Here is an 18,453-nt window from a genome sequence, read left to right as displayed (position 1 = left end):
ATTAATAATAAGTATTATTTAGTTTTGATTCATCGATCACTATTTCAAGAGAATATACATTATTTGATTTTCGACTCGGTATCGAGCCACCAAGCCTAGCCTTACCACTAATGGAGAACTTTTCAGTCCATTTTCTACTGCCCTTCGTAGCGGTTTCAGTTCGTCTCGGCTATCATAAATTCACTCGCAATCCAGCAAAAAGTCGCAGCCTTTCATCTATTTCTACCCGGTAGCATTTTTAAATAACAGGAATGAAAAACTAATAATCAGGAAGGTAATGATGACCTGATTAGCACTAGACTATAAAATACACCATAAACTACTTTCACAATCTCCGAGTGTAACACCATTACCTTGTTGTGCGCAGACAAGAGCACGAGAACGTCGCCTCTCTTGACAGACAGCTCTCTGGCAGTCCCGGCTTTGTAGTTTTGTGTAGCGACCACTTTCTCAGACTTTTCGTCGCTGGCCCAAGGATCTTGCAGCTGAGAATACACGGTTTCAGAATGACAAGGACAAAGATTTTTACAATGTGCAAACTATTGGATTTTTAAAATGCACAACTAGAACTAGAACTAATGACCTTTAAAAATCCGCACTAATCAACTTAGACACAATTACCTAGATTCAATTCTGAATATTGGAAATGGATTCGGCAATTCAAAAGAACATATTCTGCGTTTGAAATGGGAGGGGGTTTGACCCCCAACACCTACTCCCTAGCTAGTCCACTGTTAGTAGTGATGACTTCGAGCTAGCAATGGCTGCAAGAACATCGCACAACAGAACACCGGGTCACGATTCACACCAAACAACAACAAGTGTTTTCCAGTTGTTCAGCAAATAATTGTGATTTTCATGTCTAACCAGTACTAGAAATAGACCTACGGTAGCCTAGTCATTTTTCGAACTCTTCAACCAGAACTAGAACCACCCAAAAAAAAAGTATTTTGTTGACTGTCAAGGACTGGATTGGTAGTTTGTTCAAGTCTGCCAGGACTACACAACGGTACATAACAGTGAATTACCTTGCAGGCGTCGGCCTGTCCGTGCAACGCCTCGACCGTGGTGGAAAAAGCGTCGACGTCAGACGCCAGAGCCTCCTGTTTTTTCAGGAGGGAATCGGCCGAATCTTCGTCTGCGCCGAAATCGGTGGACGCGATCAGCGCACCTTTTTCCTGGTTGGAAAAAATATCGAAAAATTTGCATCGCAAAAGTGCCTGATTAGGGCAATGCTGAGATAACTATAGTTAGGTCAGAGTTATGTTTTTAGAAAGACTCGGCTCACTGCAAGATCTAGAACTAGCCAGCGTATACTGAAATTTGAAACTCGAAATTGATTCAAAAACCCGAAATCTTGAGACGACTAAAATCTTAACTAGAAGCACTTGAAAATTTGAATGACTAAACTCGTGAATTGAAAAATTTCGAGGCATAATAGTTACTACAAACGAACTGCGACTCTCAGACGGTGATTGATCTCAACCCTGGATCAGGGTCGTATATTGCATGACATGCACCACCAAAAACCATAATTCGAGAATTGATAAAATCGTGTTTGCTGCTATGACAGTTCCGTTCAAAAACGCCGGTCGGCACATTCGCAATCATTAACTCAAAGTGACTGCATCCGCATACCTCCATCCAGCTTTGAGCCTCGCTAGCATCAGCCAAATACTGCTGAGCCTCGAGCGCATCATCGAGATTACTCTTCCTTTCCTCCGCAGACTCTTTCAAATCGTCCCAAGCATTCTCCAACATCTTTTCCTTGGCGTCGATTTGGTCTGCCTCGAAATGACCTAAGAAGGGAATTCCGTGGGACCCGCCTTGTCTTGTTTTGTGATCAAATGCGGGTAGCTACCTTCTTCGATTAGTTTTCCCGCTTGATCGCATACGGCTTGTATCCTGGCTTCGTGCGCCGCCAGTTCGGCCTGCAACGCGGCATGCTTCTTCACCAGATTGTGCGTGCTCATCAGATCTTTGCCTGATGTGCATTTTACAGTATTCAGGCCGGTGAAAATCTAGTAGGTCAGACTCGATTTTCGAAATGCGCAACTAGAACTAGAACTAATGACCTATAAAAATTTGCAACTTGCTAAAAACACAACTACTTAGATTCAATTGAAAAAGGAACTCATTGATATTTAATTCATCAAAATCGGATCGGTTTTCCACATGAACATCGGTAAAACTTTGACACGGGAGGAGATTCGACCCCAAAAGCCACCCCCCAACTACATCGCTGTTAGTAGTGATGACTCTGAGTTAGCAATACCTACAAGAACATCACACATCAGAACAACGGTATCAAGATTCACGCCAAACGATGACTTGGTGTTCCAGTTGTTGTGGCTATTAACTTTTTTTTCAAATGCGCAACTAGAACTAGAACATCATCCAAAGTTACCACATTCACGAGGGTCGCGCATTTTCCTCTGTGGGCCGCAGGTTGTACGTCGATAGGCTACTGAATACACGGAATATACTGAATCTTTAAAAATCCACCTTAGTTTGGGAATACTAGGATGACTTTGCCGACAAATTATGATTAGCAAGACGGACGTCAAACCTGTGTTAGTGGCAGTAACGAGCGGCCGCTTGTCCTGTATCCATTCCATTTCGTCCTGAATATCGCGAAACACCTGCTTCCCGACCAAAGAGTCTGCCAATTTCTCTCCCCTCTCGTCCATGGGAGCCTGAATTGAAGCCGCACATGAAATACGACAGTATACGGCCGCCGCACCTGTTTACGCCTACCTTCATCTTTTCGTAACGTTCCGATAACTGCTCTTGCTTTTCCTTGATGGCGTCTTTGTTGAAGTGGTCGTCGTCCTCGAATTTACGAGCCTGGACCTCGACGCCGTCAATTCGGTCCTGTCAACATGTCAAGATATTGTTTATAAGCGAAAAACTTGATTTCATTTCCAAAGAATCGGTGAATATTAATGTCACCGTTTACGTTTATGAGTGTACCGACATGAAATTTCTCAAAATCAAGACGAATACGGCAATTATTCCCAATCAATTGCTTATACTATATTACATTTTAGAGTTCCCAGCCTGTGGACCATGGCCCGGTAGGGGGCCATCAAATTTTTTCAGGGGGACCATGACATGACAAGAATTTGAATACATTTATCATCTTCAATTTTACTCCGTTATAACTAAAGAAATTATTTAAAATTTAATAAAAATTACCAGCATAGCAAGGAGCTACTTCTTGATCTTAACTTTACTTTCTTCCCTCTAACACCAAACCAGCAATTAGGACATTATCGGAGCAAAAACAAACTAACTGCCATATCAGCAGAAATAACTAATTTATTCACTATCATGTTTATTGTCTGCTGTGTTTATATCATTTTATCATTCTAACTACCGGATATCGTATAAACCAGTTCTTTTTTTATTAAAATAATGTTTCTTAATTTGTTTAAGGTTGAAAAAGTGGGCCACGGTGTGAAAAAGGTGTGGAGCCTCTGTATTAAATTGCATACTGTGCCGCATACTTGGAACAGAACCTGGAACCACTCAAGTTGAATAGAATAGAACAAATACTACGATAGTAGCACCGCCTATGTAATAATTGATTTTGTGCTACTTACCAAGCCAAATATTCAACGATTGAAGTTTAAATCAGTCGGATGGCCGGCCTTGGCAATGATTCATGGTTTCTTTGGATGAAGCTATACAAAGCGTTTGGGATTTTCCAGTTTGCGGAATAGCATCAGGGGTAATCGTCAGCAACGAGTAGAGATTTTAAAAGAACTTGGAATATCAACATACAGACAATTGGACAATTGGCACAGCTATTTCTCAGGGCAGGGGTTCTCAAGCTTTTTTTAACAACGTACCCTTTCGAATTATGTGCATGTGTGACGCGCCCCGTAAAATTAATGTTGCCCGAAGTGTATGCAAATCATAGTGGCTTACATTTATTACCAAGCGCTCGGCTTCTGAAAGACCTGATTTGTAAATACTGTTTTCCATGGCTTCCCCGCTTGGCGCTAAGCATGACCGGGGGGTGGGGTGGTGCAAGACTTATAAATCCTTACAAGGCTATTTCTGCACCTTCCTTGTCCAGCGGCATATGCACACAATACATTCAAGGTATGCATATGCACAGATTGTGTACGTGTATATCATGGATCAGTGTACCCTGTACATGGCGCAAAAACATCAAGGACATTAAAAATACGCAACGACCAAGCGTCCACATACTTTGTGTACGGCAATATCCGCATCCATTAGCTGATGGCGTTTCATGAGACTTTCAACGGACTCCACGTCTTTCCCGGTGTCTTCGGAAGCTAGTTGAGCTTCTACGTCGTCCATCCACCGGTGAAGGTCAGCCACCGTTCGATTGTAAGCTTGCTCTGCACAGGCGGCTTCCAGAAGTTCGCCTGATGTTATTCAATGATGTTAGTATCTTTTGTAATGATTCCACCCGAGTAGCAAAAAAACGAATAACAAAAATCTATGCTTTCACAGCAAAGAATATACTTTCCATACTTTATTACCATTGTCAAGTAATGATAGGTCCTAACAATGGTCACAACGCGCTATGATATAGTTTTGGATGATGTGTCACTGGCATTATTTCCTTGTGGCCACAAAATAAATGCAGATTAGAACTTTTCGAGTCATTAGTACTGTCATGGCGTCAAAATAGGTGGTACTCAAATACTTGACTCAAAGTTTGGAATCATACCTGTCGCTAAATTCTTGAAATACCAGGAATGGTTTAGTAGAAGAGTTGTTTCCAGCAATGAGTGCAGTAAACCATGAATAACCACATTTTTCGAATGTCTCTTTTTTGCAGTCTAGTCTCTTCTTATTTTTATATTTATTTACTTATTTTCACTGTAAATCCCAACACTATGCATACTCCTACAAATGGGAACTGTGTATTTAGACTTCGTGGCCCCTAATTTTTGTTGGTGTGACAAAATTAAATGAATCTATCAATCAATCCATCATTTTTTCATAATATCACAGATGCGAGATAACAACACATCACCTCTCTCCTTGGCGCGAGCCAACAGCTCGTCCCATTCCTCCTTGACTACGTCAGCATCATGTTCAATTTCCCGAGCCGCGTAATGCCCATCCTGCACCAGCTGTCTGCCGTTGTCGCGACATTCCATCACCCGGCCCTCGTTCGCCAGAACCTCGGCTTCGAAAACAGCATGACGCTCGGATTTACCTTCCAAATTAGACGGGTCCTGTTCGAAACAAAATGGTGGCCTGCTAAATTGGAACTCTTAGAGAAAAAGATCTTCAATATACAATTGGATAGTATATTCATATTGAAATAAACCCGAATATTTCCAGCTGACACCCGGCAGTTGCTGACGACTACCCCTTACGAGTGTCAGTCGAAAACATCAGGGTTTATTTCAACATGAATATATTATTCAATTGAATCAGAACTGCATTGATTATGGAGTCTGTCTGCGGCACTCGAAAAATCAGGAGCCCTTCTGGTGATGATTGTACGTCCAGCAATGGAACGTGAATCGGACATACGATTACCGACAGATTTCATGCCTTCGGTAACGTATGGCATGTTACTTGAAATAGATGACTGAAAGCAAGACAATTTGTGGATTCGTAGATCTGGCATTACAAATGTAATAATCGACAATCAACACTCGACTCAGATTGTCGCACCCAGCCCTTATTAGAAATAATCAAAATCCTGCACGAACCTTGTGAGCCTCGTCGGCCGCGATCTTGCTTTTGTCAGCAATCCAGGAGCGGATGTTGCGGACGTCCCGTTGAAACGATTGTAATTTCATTGAGTCTGTGAGCGCCGCCTGGCGTTCTCTCAGCAGTTTCTTCAACGCTTCGTGCCGACTCAGAATCTGAAGAAGATTGTCCCATGTCACCAGCAGATTGAACGTGTTATTGATGATAATTGATAACACTAGAAATAGGTACAATCTCCGAAGATGTTATTCGAAAAATAATATTAGATATTCAGTTACCGCAATGCAGGTGCGAATTCGTGCGGTTCTTATGACAGTTTCACTCTGTGTGTGATGCAGAGATATCCCAAATCAATTTTATACTTTTCACATTCCTAAGTGTATAGTGTTGATTTTCTTATCTATGAAAATTTATTAATTACGGAGATACATGGGCTATTCCACCCAGTTCTTGCGACAATTACGTTTATAAAAGTCACGCGAACTCATCCTAAAACCACATTTAACTTTTAAAAGTCCGAATTATATAAAAAGCATGAAACTTTGCCTAAAATCTTGTCAAGCAGAAGAGGACGTAGTAAAAAACAGACCCGCTCGAGTAAATAGCGGAAGCAAGCCTCGGAAGTAGGCCAAGCCTAAGGGGCTCCATCACTAAACCCCCCTGCTCATTAGGGGTGTTCAAAAATGACTTTTCTCTCTCAAACTGTACTGGCTACTTGATAAAATTGTTAGGTTACCTACTTTAAGCCTACACACCATATTTGGTTCAATTCCAGCCAGTAGCCGCACTGCAACAGAAGAAAGTTTCAATTTCTTATATAATAATAACTAAACAAAAATTTCAAAATTTTCTTTTCACCCCGTGAAAGTGTTAGGTTGTGTATGGACACGATGTTCACCAAATTTGGTTCAGTTCCAACCAGTGGAAGCGAAGTTAATGCCGTCGAAAAATTGGGATTTGAATAAAACAGTATTTACAGTGGGCACACTTATAACAAATAATTAAAGAATTGGTCACCGTGAATACTATTTTATTGATAATCCAAATTTTTCGACGGCAATAACACCGCTTCCACTGGCTGGAATTGAACCAAATTTGGTGTGTAGGCTTAAATTCGGTAACCTAACAATTTTATCAAGTAGCCAGTACAATTTGAGAAAAAAGTCATTTTTGAATTTCGGTCGAGCGCTACTTACGATGTCCCGTCTGGCTCCGATTTCATCAGCATCATAATGCCCGGCGTCAATCAGCTTTGTGGCGTGCTCGTCAACAGCTCGAATCTTCTCTTCTTGAGCGTCTGCAGATTTGATGAGGTCGTCGTGTTTCCTTAGCAACGCCTGAACGGAGTCCAGCGAGTCGCCGAGGTCGTTTTCTTTCAACAGAGACTCCTGCAACGAGAAATTGATGATAAATCGTGGGAGAAAATCTGTCAGAAAGCATATTTGGAGAATTTTCAGGCACAGTCGCGTAGTTTCCAGCTACACTACCTACATGGATATTGTACAAAGCACTTGTGCGTTCTCCTTGTGGTTTTGCCTCCTTCAAAAGTGTCTACTCCCATATAGGCTCGAGTAAATTATTCAAATAAAGCAACGATTCAAGAACTGTGTAGTCTTGGTCAAGTAACAATTATTATTCCAGTCGAGCAGTATAATACCTTGATTTTACAAACACCAAAAAATCCAAATGACAAAGAACTATTTTATCAACATGAATGATCATTTTAACTTCATGGATTCGTGAATCATCTGTTGGCGTTCTTACAGTATTCTAATATGTAGCATAGCAATAACTATTTTGCATAGTCGGTTTGTATTTAAAATTTAGTCTTACAATGTATGACATTGCGAATGGTACTCAAAAGCTAGACTTAAAGCTCGATACTCCATCTCGCCAACTTCTAGTAAAGCATTACTGTACTCTATCTACACTGGTATATTTGAAGACCACTGTCACTATTACAGTCTTGCATAGCAAATAATAGTCTCTCCAACCCACCTGAGCCGTCAACCAGGCCTCGGCGTTATCCGCGTCTCTGTTGAAGAGCGCAAGATGTAGGCATTGGTCGAATAGCGACTGTCTCTCTTCCCAGACGCGCAGCACTTCTCGACGTCTCTCCTTCACTTCGTTGAGTCTTACCGGTATGAGAGCGGGCCTGCAAATATTGGGGATTGATGTATGACCATAGCAATGCCAAGTAAAAATGGACAACTTGAAAATTTCAATCTTTTCCAAATCAGATTAGACTTAGAAGTGTAGCTAGTTCTTTTTGTTTTTTCAAATTAGATTAAAATCACTGAATTCGCGAAAGCTATAAAATAAAATTACATTATGAACAAAAACCAAGTTCAGTTCATATCAAACAGAGTACGTTTTCATAAGTATGTGGACGATATTAATTGATCTTTATGTGACGTAGAACTGGCCACTATCTGCTTTGCGTTCACATTAAGGTCCGTACTTCAGGTTTGTAATCAAGTCACAAGGCTCCGAGTCATAGTTTTGACTCGAGTCAAGTCGAGTCTTTTTCAATTCACCACCGAGTCAAGTCCGAGTCCAAGTCATTGAGATGAGGGTCGAGTCCGAGTCATAAGTCCGAGTCCAAGTCATTGTGTTGACCACTTAGTTTCCTGTTGGTCGCATTTTCAGGTATCAGGACTAATAAACAAAATCCCAATAATGTGATTACTTTACTATTCTCCGAAATTACAATGAAATGTCGGTCTTCAACGCCTGACTCTCGAGTCATATGACTTGGTTCGAGTCATGCGTGATGACTCAAGTCAAAGTCGAGTCATTTCCGTATTTTGAGAAAATGACTCGAGCCAAGTCGAGTCATTAGAAAATCGTGACTCGAGTCATTACAACCCTGCCGTATTTGAATTTTCTACATCATCCATTCTACTATGACATCATAATAATTTATACTGGAATACTCAACTCACACCCTAATACTTGATTCAGGATCGAATCACTGAGGTACTCGATTTTGTTCAGCCCTAATATCAAACGTACGCTGCTGATTTTTCCCGCTCGTCATCAGATGAGGAGGAGCTTGATGAGCTCGAGGATGAACTGCCAGAGCTTTTCCTTTCTCGTCCGATTGGCAACGAAGCAGGGTGCCCCTCGTCGATCAAACGCTCGCCAAACGCAATCGTCTGATTGAAACCTCCCTCGTGAGCACCGATTTCTCCCTGAACGTCGAGGAAACGGCAGGTTTAAGACATGTCGGCAACATAGTTTTCAGGGAAACGAACCTTGTACTCTTGGTGCTTGTCCAGCAAAGCCTCGGCGCCGACTACGTCGTGGACCAGGTCGCTAGCCAGCATCCGGTCTTCCATGTCTTCGCTCCACTGGACCAGGTCGCGGCATTCCGCCAGAAATTTCTGAAGAAGTGTAATTTACTGCCAATCTCAAGTAGCGATACGGGATGTCAAGCTACGACTCGCAATACACGTAAGTGATGCCGAAAGCCGTGAATCTCGTCAATAAATATTACCTCAATTTCGCTCCAAGTATTTCAATTTCTCTAAGCTTCAATTTTCGAAAATTTTACCCTGGTCGAAGCCGCTTTCGAAGTAGATCACAAGTCGGGATTTTGTTTCAATGACAATAATTTAAACATACTGCATGTAAGACCAACTTGGTGTACAATTGAATAATGTATCCATATTGAAATAAACCCAAATATTTTCGGCCGACACTTGTCAGGGGTAATTATCAGCAACTAGTAAAGAATTAAAAAGAAGAGCGTCTATCAAGAGAGCGTCTATCAAGTGTTATCACCAATAATGATGTCACAGGCATAAAACTGCGACTGTAGATATATTAGTGCTGACAACTACCCCTGAAGGGTGACAGCTGAAAATATTCATGTTTATTTCAATATGAATATACTATTCAATTGCATATTGAAGTTTTGTGCCTCCAAGAGTCTCAGAATTGGTTGTGTCATAGCATTCATGAGTATGAGTATGTTAATCTTACTGAAGCTACTTCATCTCAGATACCTACCTTTCAAAATAGATATCATGGAGATATTCGATGAGTCATGCATAGCATAGCAAAAACGGGGACCACCAGGTATTTGTGTTGAAATAACAAGTTGATTTGGATAGCAAATTACAGAAAGTACTGTCAGAGTCAAATTGTGCTATTTTAGTTCCATCATGGTCAGAGTCGGCCTATTTCGATTCGATCCAAAAGTTTTAGTGAAAACGGTCTCCCGACGAGCAAACCTGTAGATCGTAACTCTCGTCCAAATCCTTCTTCCTTTTCTTGGCTGCGTCGGTGACACGTTCCCAGTGTTCGTTGACGGCGTCCTTCTCCTTTTCCACAGACAGATCGTCGTGTTCGTCTTCCAGTCTGTCGGCCTCGGCCTGGAGCTCGGCGACCTGAAACGCGGACGGTGGACAGGTTTTTGCCACGATAGAATTGGAAAAATTCCCAATGATTAAACAAAATTACACGAAACTTTCGCCATTACCAGGAATACAAATGATTTGGAAATTGCACTGATGAATATAGAAATTTTCAGGAATATAACAACACACTGGGCCTGGCAAATCTCACTCAAATTGTAGCTCTGACATCTGAGATAACAATCGGTTGTGGAAATGTCATCAATAGAAACTATTTACAGACACAGGCCGGTAATAGGTCCAAGGTTATCGGATGGATATAAACCAATTTCCAAGATATTCTGGACGCATGTTACAATTGTACGGTGTCGGTAGAGGTTTAAGCAAATAAGTGACGCATCAGCACTGATGTCTTGTGTCAATATTGATCGAAAGATTGTGCCGTACGGCGAAGATACTCGAACAGTAGGCTACATAAAAAATGCTATTCATCATAAATCGGTAAATCGGTATCATCAACTACTAAATTTTAATCCATCATTTGAGGAAAGGTGAATACCACTTTTATTGAATATTGCTTTCACGACGGCAATAATTGCAGTCTGATTTATAACCTCGAACAATTTTCGTGTTGCCCTTATCTAGAGTTACGGCTTCTTATTGTGACATAAACTCGAGGGGCACACAAAAGGGGCCTACTGCAATGAATGTAGTCCCGAAATCAATATTCAAATTTAGTACCGCCAGTCACATATTTAAGTACTTTTATTGAGAAATTAAACCTGTTCGTAACAGTCGCAGACCATTTTTCAGCGCATCCCAGTCAAGTTCAAACACACATTACTTTCCAAAAGGATTCAAACCGTACAATAAGCAATGGTACCGGATAGGGCAGTTCGTTTCTTAATCAATGCCGTTGAATATTTCATGGCAAACACCACCTATGTGGTATACTTCTGCGTCAATTGGAACAAGATTACATACCTTCTTTTCCAAAGCTGCCAAATCTCTCTCCACGCCTTCATGTCTTCTTTGCAGAGCTTGCACGGAGGGAACGTCGTGCCCCACGTCGTTCGACAGAAGTACTTTTTCCTTTTCGTTCATTCTGCCGATCGTTTCTTCCACATCCCTACGAGGAACACAAAAAATTTTCAGAAGTTGCAAAACATTGAAAGCATAAAGTAAAGAGAAACTGATTAGGTCACCAGACAAAACTGGCAATAACATTGTTCAATTATGGTTATGCCTCAGTCAGACATGGACACTAGGGTTGTCCAAAATTCGGAAAATCTTACAAATCCTCAGTTGTAATGTCTTATTCTATAGATTATTGATAAAAAACGACACTGAGCCTAAAAGAAGCTCACAGGAAGGCCGTTAAGATTTCGTGCAAAGCGTTTGAAAGTAGCTGCCGAAGAACGGGCGTGCCACCGACCATAGAACGGCGAGAAGACTAGTAGTCACGAAACCACGGCTCTTGATTGGCTTATCGGCAATGCTTCAATGACCACGACAGCAGCAGCTTGCAGATTAGGTGATCAAGGAGTCTGCTACCGGCGGCGATTCTGAAAGCGCATTGCATGTAGGCTGACAGATAACGATTTAGGATTGATTCAGGGTATGTTGAGGTACGAAATACATGATGAACAAACAACAGCTGCTTCACAAAAACGTCCAAAGCATGACCGCTTTATTGTGAAGGAAACCGCCGTAGCCTATATGCCTTGTTTTCAACGAGGGAAAGCATAGGCACTTATGCAAGTGGCGACGGATTCCTTGTTTCAGAAAGGATATATCATTATTGAATACAAATATAAAGCTTAACAATGACACTATAATTTGTGTGATCTTATTGGGCTCAGGTTGTAGTACATAGTTTTAGTTTTGAAAGCTCTAAGGATCGGCTGAATCAGCGGGTTATGCTTTGTCAGATGCTTGCATCAAACTGTATTCACTTGCAACTGTTGTCAAAGTCCTTGATGATAACGCAGAAAAGAGGTGTAAAGGTGAGCACATACTATGCTGGATATGTTATGTCAAAGTCCTTAATAATCGCGCAGAAAAGGGGTGTAAAGGTAAACACAGACAAGACAATGCTGCATAGTGCACAGTAACCAGCATAGTTTGTATATCATATCAAGCATAGTCTGTGCTCAGTTTTACACCTCTTTTCTGCGTTATCATCAAGGACTTTGACAACACTTGCAAGTGAATACAGTTTGATGGAAGCATCTGACAAGTGCCCAACATAACCCGCTGATTCAGCCGATTCTTAGAGCTTTCAAAACTTCAACTATGTACTACAACCTGAGCTCAATAAGATCACACAAATTAGAGTGTCATTGCTAAGCTTTATATATGTATTCAATACTTATATATCCTTTCTGAAACTAGGAATCCGTCGCCACTTGCATAAGCGCCTATGCTTTCCCTCGTTGAAAACAAGGCATAGGCTACGGCGGCTTCCTTCTCAATAAAGCAGTCATGCTTTAGACGTTTTTGTGAAGCAGCTGTTGTTTGTTCATCATGTATTTCGTACCTCAACATACCCTGAATCAATCATAAATCATTATCTGTCAGCCTACATACAATGCGCTTTCAGAATCGCCGCCGGTAGCATACTCCTTGATCACCTAATCAGCAAGCTGCTGCTGTCGTGGTCATTGAAGCATAGCCGATTAGCCAATCAAGAGCCGTGGTTTCGTGATTACTAGTCTTCTCGCCGTTCTATGGTCGGTGACACGCCCGTTCTTCGGCAGCTACTTTCAAACGCTTTGCACGAAATCTTAATGGCCTTCTTGTGAGCTTCTTTCAGGCTCAGTGTCGATTTTTATCAATAATCTATAGAATAAGACATTACAACGGGGGATTTGTAAGATTTTCCAAATTTTGGACAACCCTAATGGACACACTATCAATCTAAGTCATTGTGGTCAATTAACTACTGGTTTATTTAGTTTTAGTTGTAATTCCAGATTCTAGTTCTAGTCGCGTATTTAAAGAAAACTTGGTTGTCGAACAACTAGTAAACATGTATTATCGTTATCCGTGAAACCAGAGTTCTATTGTGTGATGTCCTTACAGCAATTGCTAGCTCACAGTCATTACAACTAATAGTAGCTAGGGATGAACTTTGACGGTCGGAAACCCTCCCATTTCAAAGTCGAATGTTATATCTTCAATATTTCATAGCTCAATAGAAATTGAGAATTGAATAAAGTTAGCTGTGTTTTAGTTAGATAATTGTGGATTATTAAAAGGTCGTTAGTTCTAGTTGTAGTTGCGAGGTAGTTAGATAATTGTGGATTTTTAAAGGTCGTAAGTTCTAGTTGTAAGTGAGTAGCTTTAATTCTAGCTAGCATTTGAATATCCAGAAGTTGGTACATATCTGGCCACATAACCTCATTGAAACAGTAATGTTAGATTCTTTTGACCATGACACTGGTTACTGGCCCATGGTTACACGAGCATCAGTCAGAAACCCACAAACCTTTTGAATTTTTGAACTTCAGCGTCCGCCGACAGGTTATCACTCTTCTCCTTTGCCAACTCGTTTAAATGGTCCCACGAGTCGGCGACTTCTTTCTGCTTTTCGCAGATTGCGTCCGCTTCAGGGTGATTTTCCTCCTCAACCTGTATCGATTTCGGAAGATGAAATGGAGTAGCTTTGCGCTCGATCCGAAGCAGAAGATGTCGATTATTGGATCAGATGTTCAAAATGATTAGGACGCGTCAGTACTCGGTATTCCACTCCAGAGTTGGATCAATTACATTATTTCAGTTCAATTACAATTACAATTACAATTACTTTCATGAATGTTTCAATTACATTACAATTACAATTACTCCATGCTAAAAATATCAAATTACAATTACAATTACAATTACTCCTTGCATGCTTCAATTACATTACAATTACAATTACAATTGCTGCTTTTGAACATGTAATTTTATAATCATAAATTCAACCGTAGCGTCGTATTTAACAACAATTCAAGTCTAGTTCAGATTGTGTAGTAATAAATGCGTTTATGTGCGTACATAGTATGCTATGTGAGATGTCATTGTGGCGTAATATAAGCGTGTTTTGAATGCTCGGTAATTATGGCTCACGTAATTGGAAATTTAAAATGTTATTTACTTAATTTCCTATGGGTTAGGATTACGGATAGGGTGCAGTATGTCGTTGAAAAAGTATTATAATATATGCACGTGTTGGATTTGCGTCTATAGTATATAATTAAAGAAATAATATTATTTTTATCGAGGGACGTAGGAATTAGGATGAGGAGTGAAAACAAAACCGAGCTTTGTCAGATAAGACGTTATACAATATCCAGTGGTCTGGTTAGTTGGCCAGACGAAATAACGATGCAGCATCGTGATCTGAAATCGTATTGTAGATTGCCAACCCACTGATAGATGCGCAAGATGTGAGTCAAGGAGGAATGCACTGACAAACATACTGCAGAGCCGGCTAAAAGCAGCAAACTTTGTAGTCCTAGAGCTGGCGATCCATGCGTCCAAATTTGATGCATCTGGTCTTTATCGTAAGCTATTGATGAACTAATTCCGAAAATACAAAATAAAATCTCGTCAGGGCAATGTAACTGCTCCAAAATAGCCGTTTAAGGCCGACTGTTCTGAAAAGTGAGAGCGCTGCAGCAGCATGACCACAACAATTACCAATTACGCGCAGCGATTTTTCAGAACAATGCCGATTCCCAGACTTTCACGACTATTTTGGGATGGCACCATTGCCTGGAAATATACTTTTATTACGGAATCAGTGCGACACTAGCTTTCGATTAGGACCATACGTATCAAATTTCGACGCTTGGATCGCCAGCTATGGGAATATTAATTCTGCTGCTTTTAGCCGGCTCAGCAGTTCGCTTCTCGGCGTATTCAATCGTGAGCCACGTGTTGCGAATCCATCCGTTGGTTAGTAATCTAAAAATTGTATACAATGGCAGCCGAGGCCAGCATAGCGGTAAAAATAAAAAATAAAACATCGCCCGCAAGGGCGCAGTCAAGGGCTTCCGCGAATGGATCCAACAAATTCCTTGTCGACATTTAAAGAGAATGCATTATAAGTCAATTGTTTTATGTTGTGCTTGTCAGGTCTCAATAGCAATTTAATGTAATTGAAATTGTAATTGAGCAAAATTTTTGTCAAATTACAATTACAATTACAATTACACAAAATAATAATGCTTCAATTACAATTACATTACAATTACATTGAAAAATGTAATTAATTACACTCAATTACAATTACAAATTACAATTGATCCAACTCTGTTCCACTCACCATACGGTCCGCAGTTTCGTTGACTTCTTTGACTCTGTCGCTTTGAGCAACGATTTCCGCTTGAAGCTCGTCGAATTTACGCTGCAACATCTGCACGTGCTCCACATCTTTGCCTTCTTCTCCGGACGCAATTACCGCTTCCTTAAAGTGAAATCATTTATATTAATTGGAAATGTATGGCAAATCAATCTAGCAAATGCAGCTTTGAAAAGGTGCCGACCTTGTCTTTAATCCAAGATAAGACTTCGTCGCATTCCCGAATGTAATCAACGAGTGCACGCATTTGTCTGAGTCTTTCACCTTGATACTTTGAGGCCGCGAGCAATTCGTCCCAAAGCTTGTGAAGCTCCTCCAAGCGATCCTGCGGCACGAAGGCGGAATTTCGAGTAAATTGGTAAAATGAAATACAAGAGAACAGAAATGTCTTATCATGATATGCAGATACAGGCCGAGCCAGAAAGAGTGGTAAGGTGAGATGTCGAGGTACTTGAAATTGAAACTAATTAAGTGATATCGGCCTGAGCCTCTAATCGCAGGAGTGTGAATTCTGTGCTTGGTGAATTCGTCACTTGGCTGCCACTAATCCTAGCCTAAACCTAAATCTAACCTTAACCCTAATCCGAATAAATAAATACATACCATATGATATGCACCAAGTGCTAAACTCAAGATACCTAATACACCAAGGGCCGAATTTCACAATTCACGCTCAGTCGCTCATATTAAAGTGAAACATTCACATTCAAATTTTTTAATACAGTATTGATGCATCGCTTCAATAATAATAATAGTTATTGTAGTTCTGATACGGTACCTAATTCATCATGTGCCCAAATTCAACATGCCGAATTCATCAAATAACATATATCACAATCCACACTCAATTTCAGTGAAACATTAATTTTCAAACTTATTAATACAATATTGATACATCGGTTTCATAATAATGATTGTCATTACCTTTCTAGTTCTAAATTCACAGGTAACAGGTAACAGTTTTTGGCTGCAAAGTGCTTTAACGCCATTGATGTTTGAAGTGTCAATAAAAAATCAAATCATCATTGGTATTTGGCTTTTGGACTGCACCTCAAGGTTGCACTATCAGTGATCCAGACTTGGTTGTTGGGATTCTATGCACCATCGAACTGATACTTCAAAATCGTTAATTATTCAGTAGTGTAACCCGCACTACATTGAGAGCACGGCTGGGAGTAACACCCATGCACTCAATGCCACTTGAAACACTCTGAAATGATCTTGAAATGCGTCATCAGACACAAGGCAGATATGAATCATTCCAAACTACCCAGACACCAAGCATGTGCTATCAGCGACTGCATCTGTCATACTTTAGCTTCACATCATTCAGTGTTGAAGCTTGCAGAAATACGTTTATGTTTTAAAAACAGATTTATACAAACTATCCGATGTTCAAAATTCGCAACTAGAATTACTCACTTCTCAGAAGTCGCAAGTAGAACTAGAAATCTTTAAAAATACGCCACTAACTAACTAAAACACAACAAACTAGATTCAATTTCAAAGCAACTTGTTAATTTCATTTTGTCGGGCCGACTTTCCGCATAAACATCCTTACAAGTTTGAGTTTCGACCAAAAAAAAACACAACCTGGCCACGACATTGTTAGTAGTGACGGCACTGAGCTAGCAATGACTGCAAGAACATCACACAACAGAATCCCGGCATCACGATTGAGCCAAAAATATTTTACAGTTTTTCGGCAACAAATTTTTCTAAAATAGGCAACTAGAACTACTCCCTTTTCAAAATCCACAACTAGAACTAGAACTACTCATATTTCAGAATACGCAACTTGAACTAGAACTACTCATACAAAAGGTAGTTTGTATAAGTCTGCTTGAAAACAGTGCGCCTAAACTACTATAAATGTTATAAGCTTATTAAAACAGGCTTGAACAACGTAACACCAACACATTTCCAAAGTAAAAAAATGTCGCGGACAAGAAAAACTTACAGTTACGCTGTCTTTTCCAAAATGATCCTTTTCGATCATCTCCTGCCCAGCGTCGTCTAGCTTCTTCAAAGCTCCTGCATTCGCGTTGATTTCCGCTTCGAGCGCGGCGTGTTTTTGCAACCGATTCTGGAGAACATGAAAAATTTAGAGACTAAAGCCTTCATATATCATAAAAAGGGAAATTTAGAAATAAAATTGAACTCTTGGTAATTGAACAAATTTTTCAGTAATTTGGCACCTCTAAATTGGTCAAGTCCTTCCAGTTCTCATCGTTGACAATCGCCATCTTCTCGCCAATCCATTTTTCCAACTCATTCGCGTCTCGTCGAAAGTTTTGCAGCTCAAGGACGTCCTGTAGTTGCTGGCGTCTCAATGCCAGAGCATCTTTGAAAGCCTAATGGAATACAGATAGCGTGGAATTTTTATCAGAATTATAATTATATACTGGCACAACAAACATTGATAACACAAGGATGAGAATGGCCCGGATGGGCTAGGAGCGGAGTTGTGATCAAGTCATGAGGTTTCAAGTCTCCGCCATTCTCTGATTGCATTGCATTTTAGGGTGGAGTGAAAAAATTCCGAAAATTAATTTCAAAAAGCGGTCCGCAGTCGCGCTGTGGAATAAAAGTAGCATACGTTCAATTTTCAAAAATCAAGTTTTTAAAAAATATTCAAGTTTTTTCGGCCATATCTTGGCCACGGTTATTCTCGTTAATTCACGGTCCGTCTCATTAATTCAAAGTTAATCAGGGCCGATGAATGGCTGAAAGAAGATGAAAACTTTACGTAAAGACAATTTTCTCAAAATGTGTAAAATGGACATAAGTCACTTTGATACCACTGCGACGATATGTCCATTATATACATTTGAGAGAATTAAGCTCTAGTAAAGCTTCCGTTTCCTTCCGGACAGATCTTAGACATGTTCAACTTTGAAACAATGTAGCAAACGTAACAATGGCCTAAATATGGCCCAAAAAACTTGATTTTCTCACAATTTGAAAAATGGACATAAGCTACTTAGATTGCACAGCGACAAATGATAAATGGCCCTAAATGGCTAGGAG

At 40.4% G+C, this 18,453-nt stretch overlaps 1 protein-coding gene across 7 annotated transcripts in view; it reads right to left on the bottom strand.

The window, feature by feature from the left end:
• Positions 1 to 18,453, bottom strand: part of LOC145449852 (spectrin alpha chain, non-erythrocytic 1-like) — a 51,296-nt gene that overhangs the window by 32,359 nt on the left and 484 nt on the right. For all 7 annotated transcript variants that reach the window (XM_080328282.1, XM_080328285.1, XM_080328284.1 and 4 more), the window contains exons 2-21: positions 17,622 to 17,777; positions 17,384 to 17,509; positions 15,608 to 15,748; positions 15,388 to 15,528; positions 13,564 to 13,706; positions 11,058 to 11,202; positions 9,951 to 10,106; positions 8,970 to 9,098; positions 8,728 to 8,906; positions 7,711 to 7,867; positions 6,909 to 7,100; positions 5,712 to 5,867; positions 5,021 to 5,225; positions 4,222 to 4,403; positions 2,758 to 2,874; positions 2,570 to 2,696; positions 1,862 to 1,984; positions 1,639 to 1,799; positions 1,029 to 1,178; positions 354 to 485 (exon numbers count right to left, since the gene is read on the bottom strand). In XM_080328282.1, coding sequence (XP_080184408.1) covers positions 354 to 485; positions 1,029 to 1,178; positions 1,639 to 1,799; positions 1,862 to 1,984; positions 2,570 to 2,696; positions 2,758 to 2,874; positions 4,222 to 4,403; positions 5,021 to 5,225; positions 5,712 to 5,867; positions 6,909 to 7,100; positions 7,711 to 7,867; positions 8,728 to 8,906; positions 8,970 to 9,098; positions 9,951 to 10,106; positions 11,058 to 11,202; positions 13,564 to 13,706; positions 15,388 to 15,528; positions 15,608 to 15,748; positions 17,384 to 17,509; positions 17,622 to 17,777 — 3,018 coding nt within the window. The remainder of the gene's footprint in view (positions 1 to 353; positions 486 to 1,028; positions 1,179 to 1,638; positions 1,800 to 1,861; positions 1,985 to 2,569; positions 2,697 to 2,757; positions 2,875 to 4,221; positions 4,404 to 5,020; positions 5,226 to 5,711; positions 5,868 to 6,908; positions 7,101 to 7,710; positions 7,868 to 8,727; positions 8,907 to 8,969; positions 9,099 to 9,950; positions 10,107 to 11,057; positions 11,203 to 13,563; positions 13,707 to 15,387; positions 15,529 to 15,607; positions 15,749 to 17,383; positions 17,510 to 17,621; positions 17,778 to 18,453) is intronic.

This window comes from Botryllus schlosseri, chromosome 11, assembly GCF_051294905.1.
Source record: "Botryllus schlosseri isolate E-star chromosome 11, Bs_hap1, whole genome shotgun sequence".
In the NCBI taxonomy this organism is placed as follows: domain Eukaryota; kingdom Metazoa; phylum Chordata; class Ascidiacea; order Stolidobranchia; family Styelidae; genus Botryllus; species Botryllus schlosseri.
Note: the sequence above shows the minus strand (reverse complement) of the source record. Positions and strands in the feature narration are given on the sequence as shown.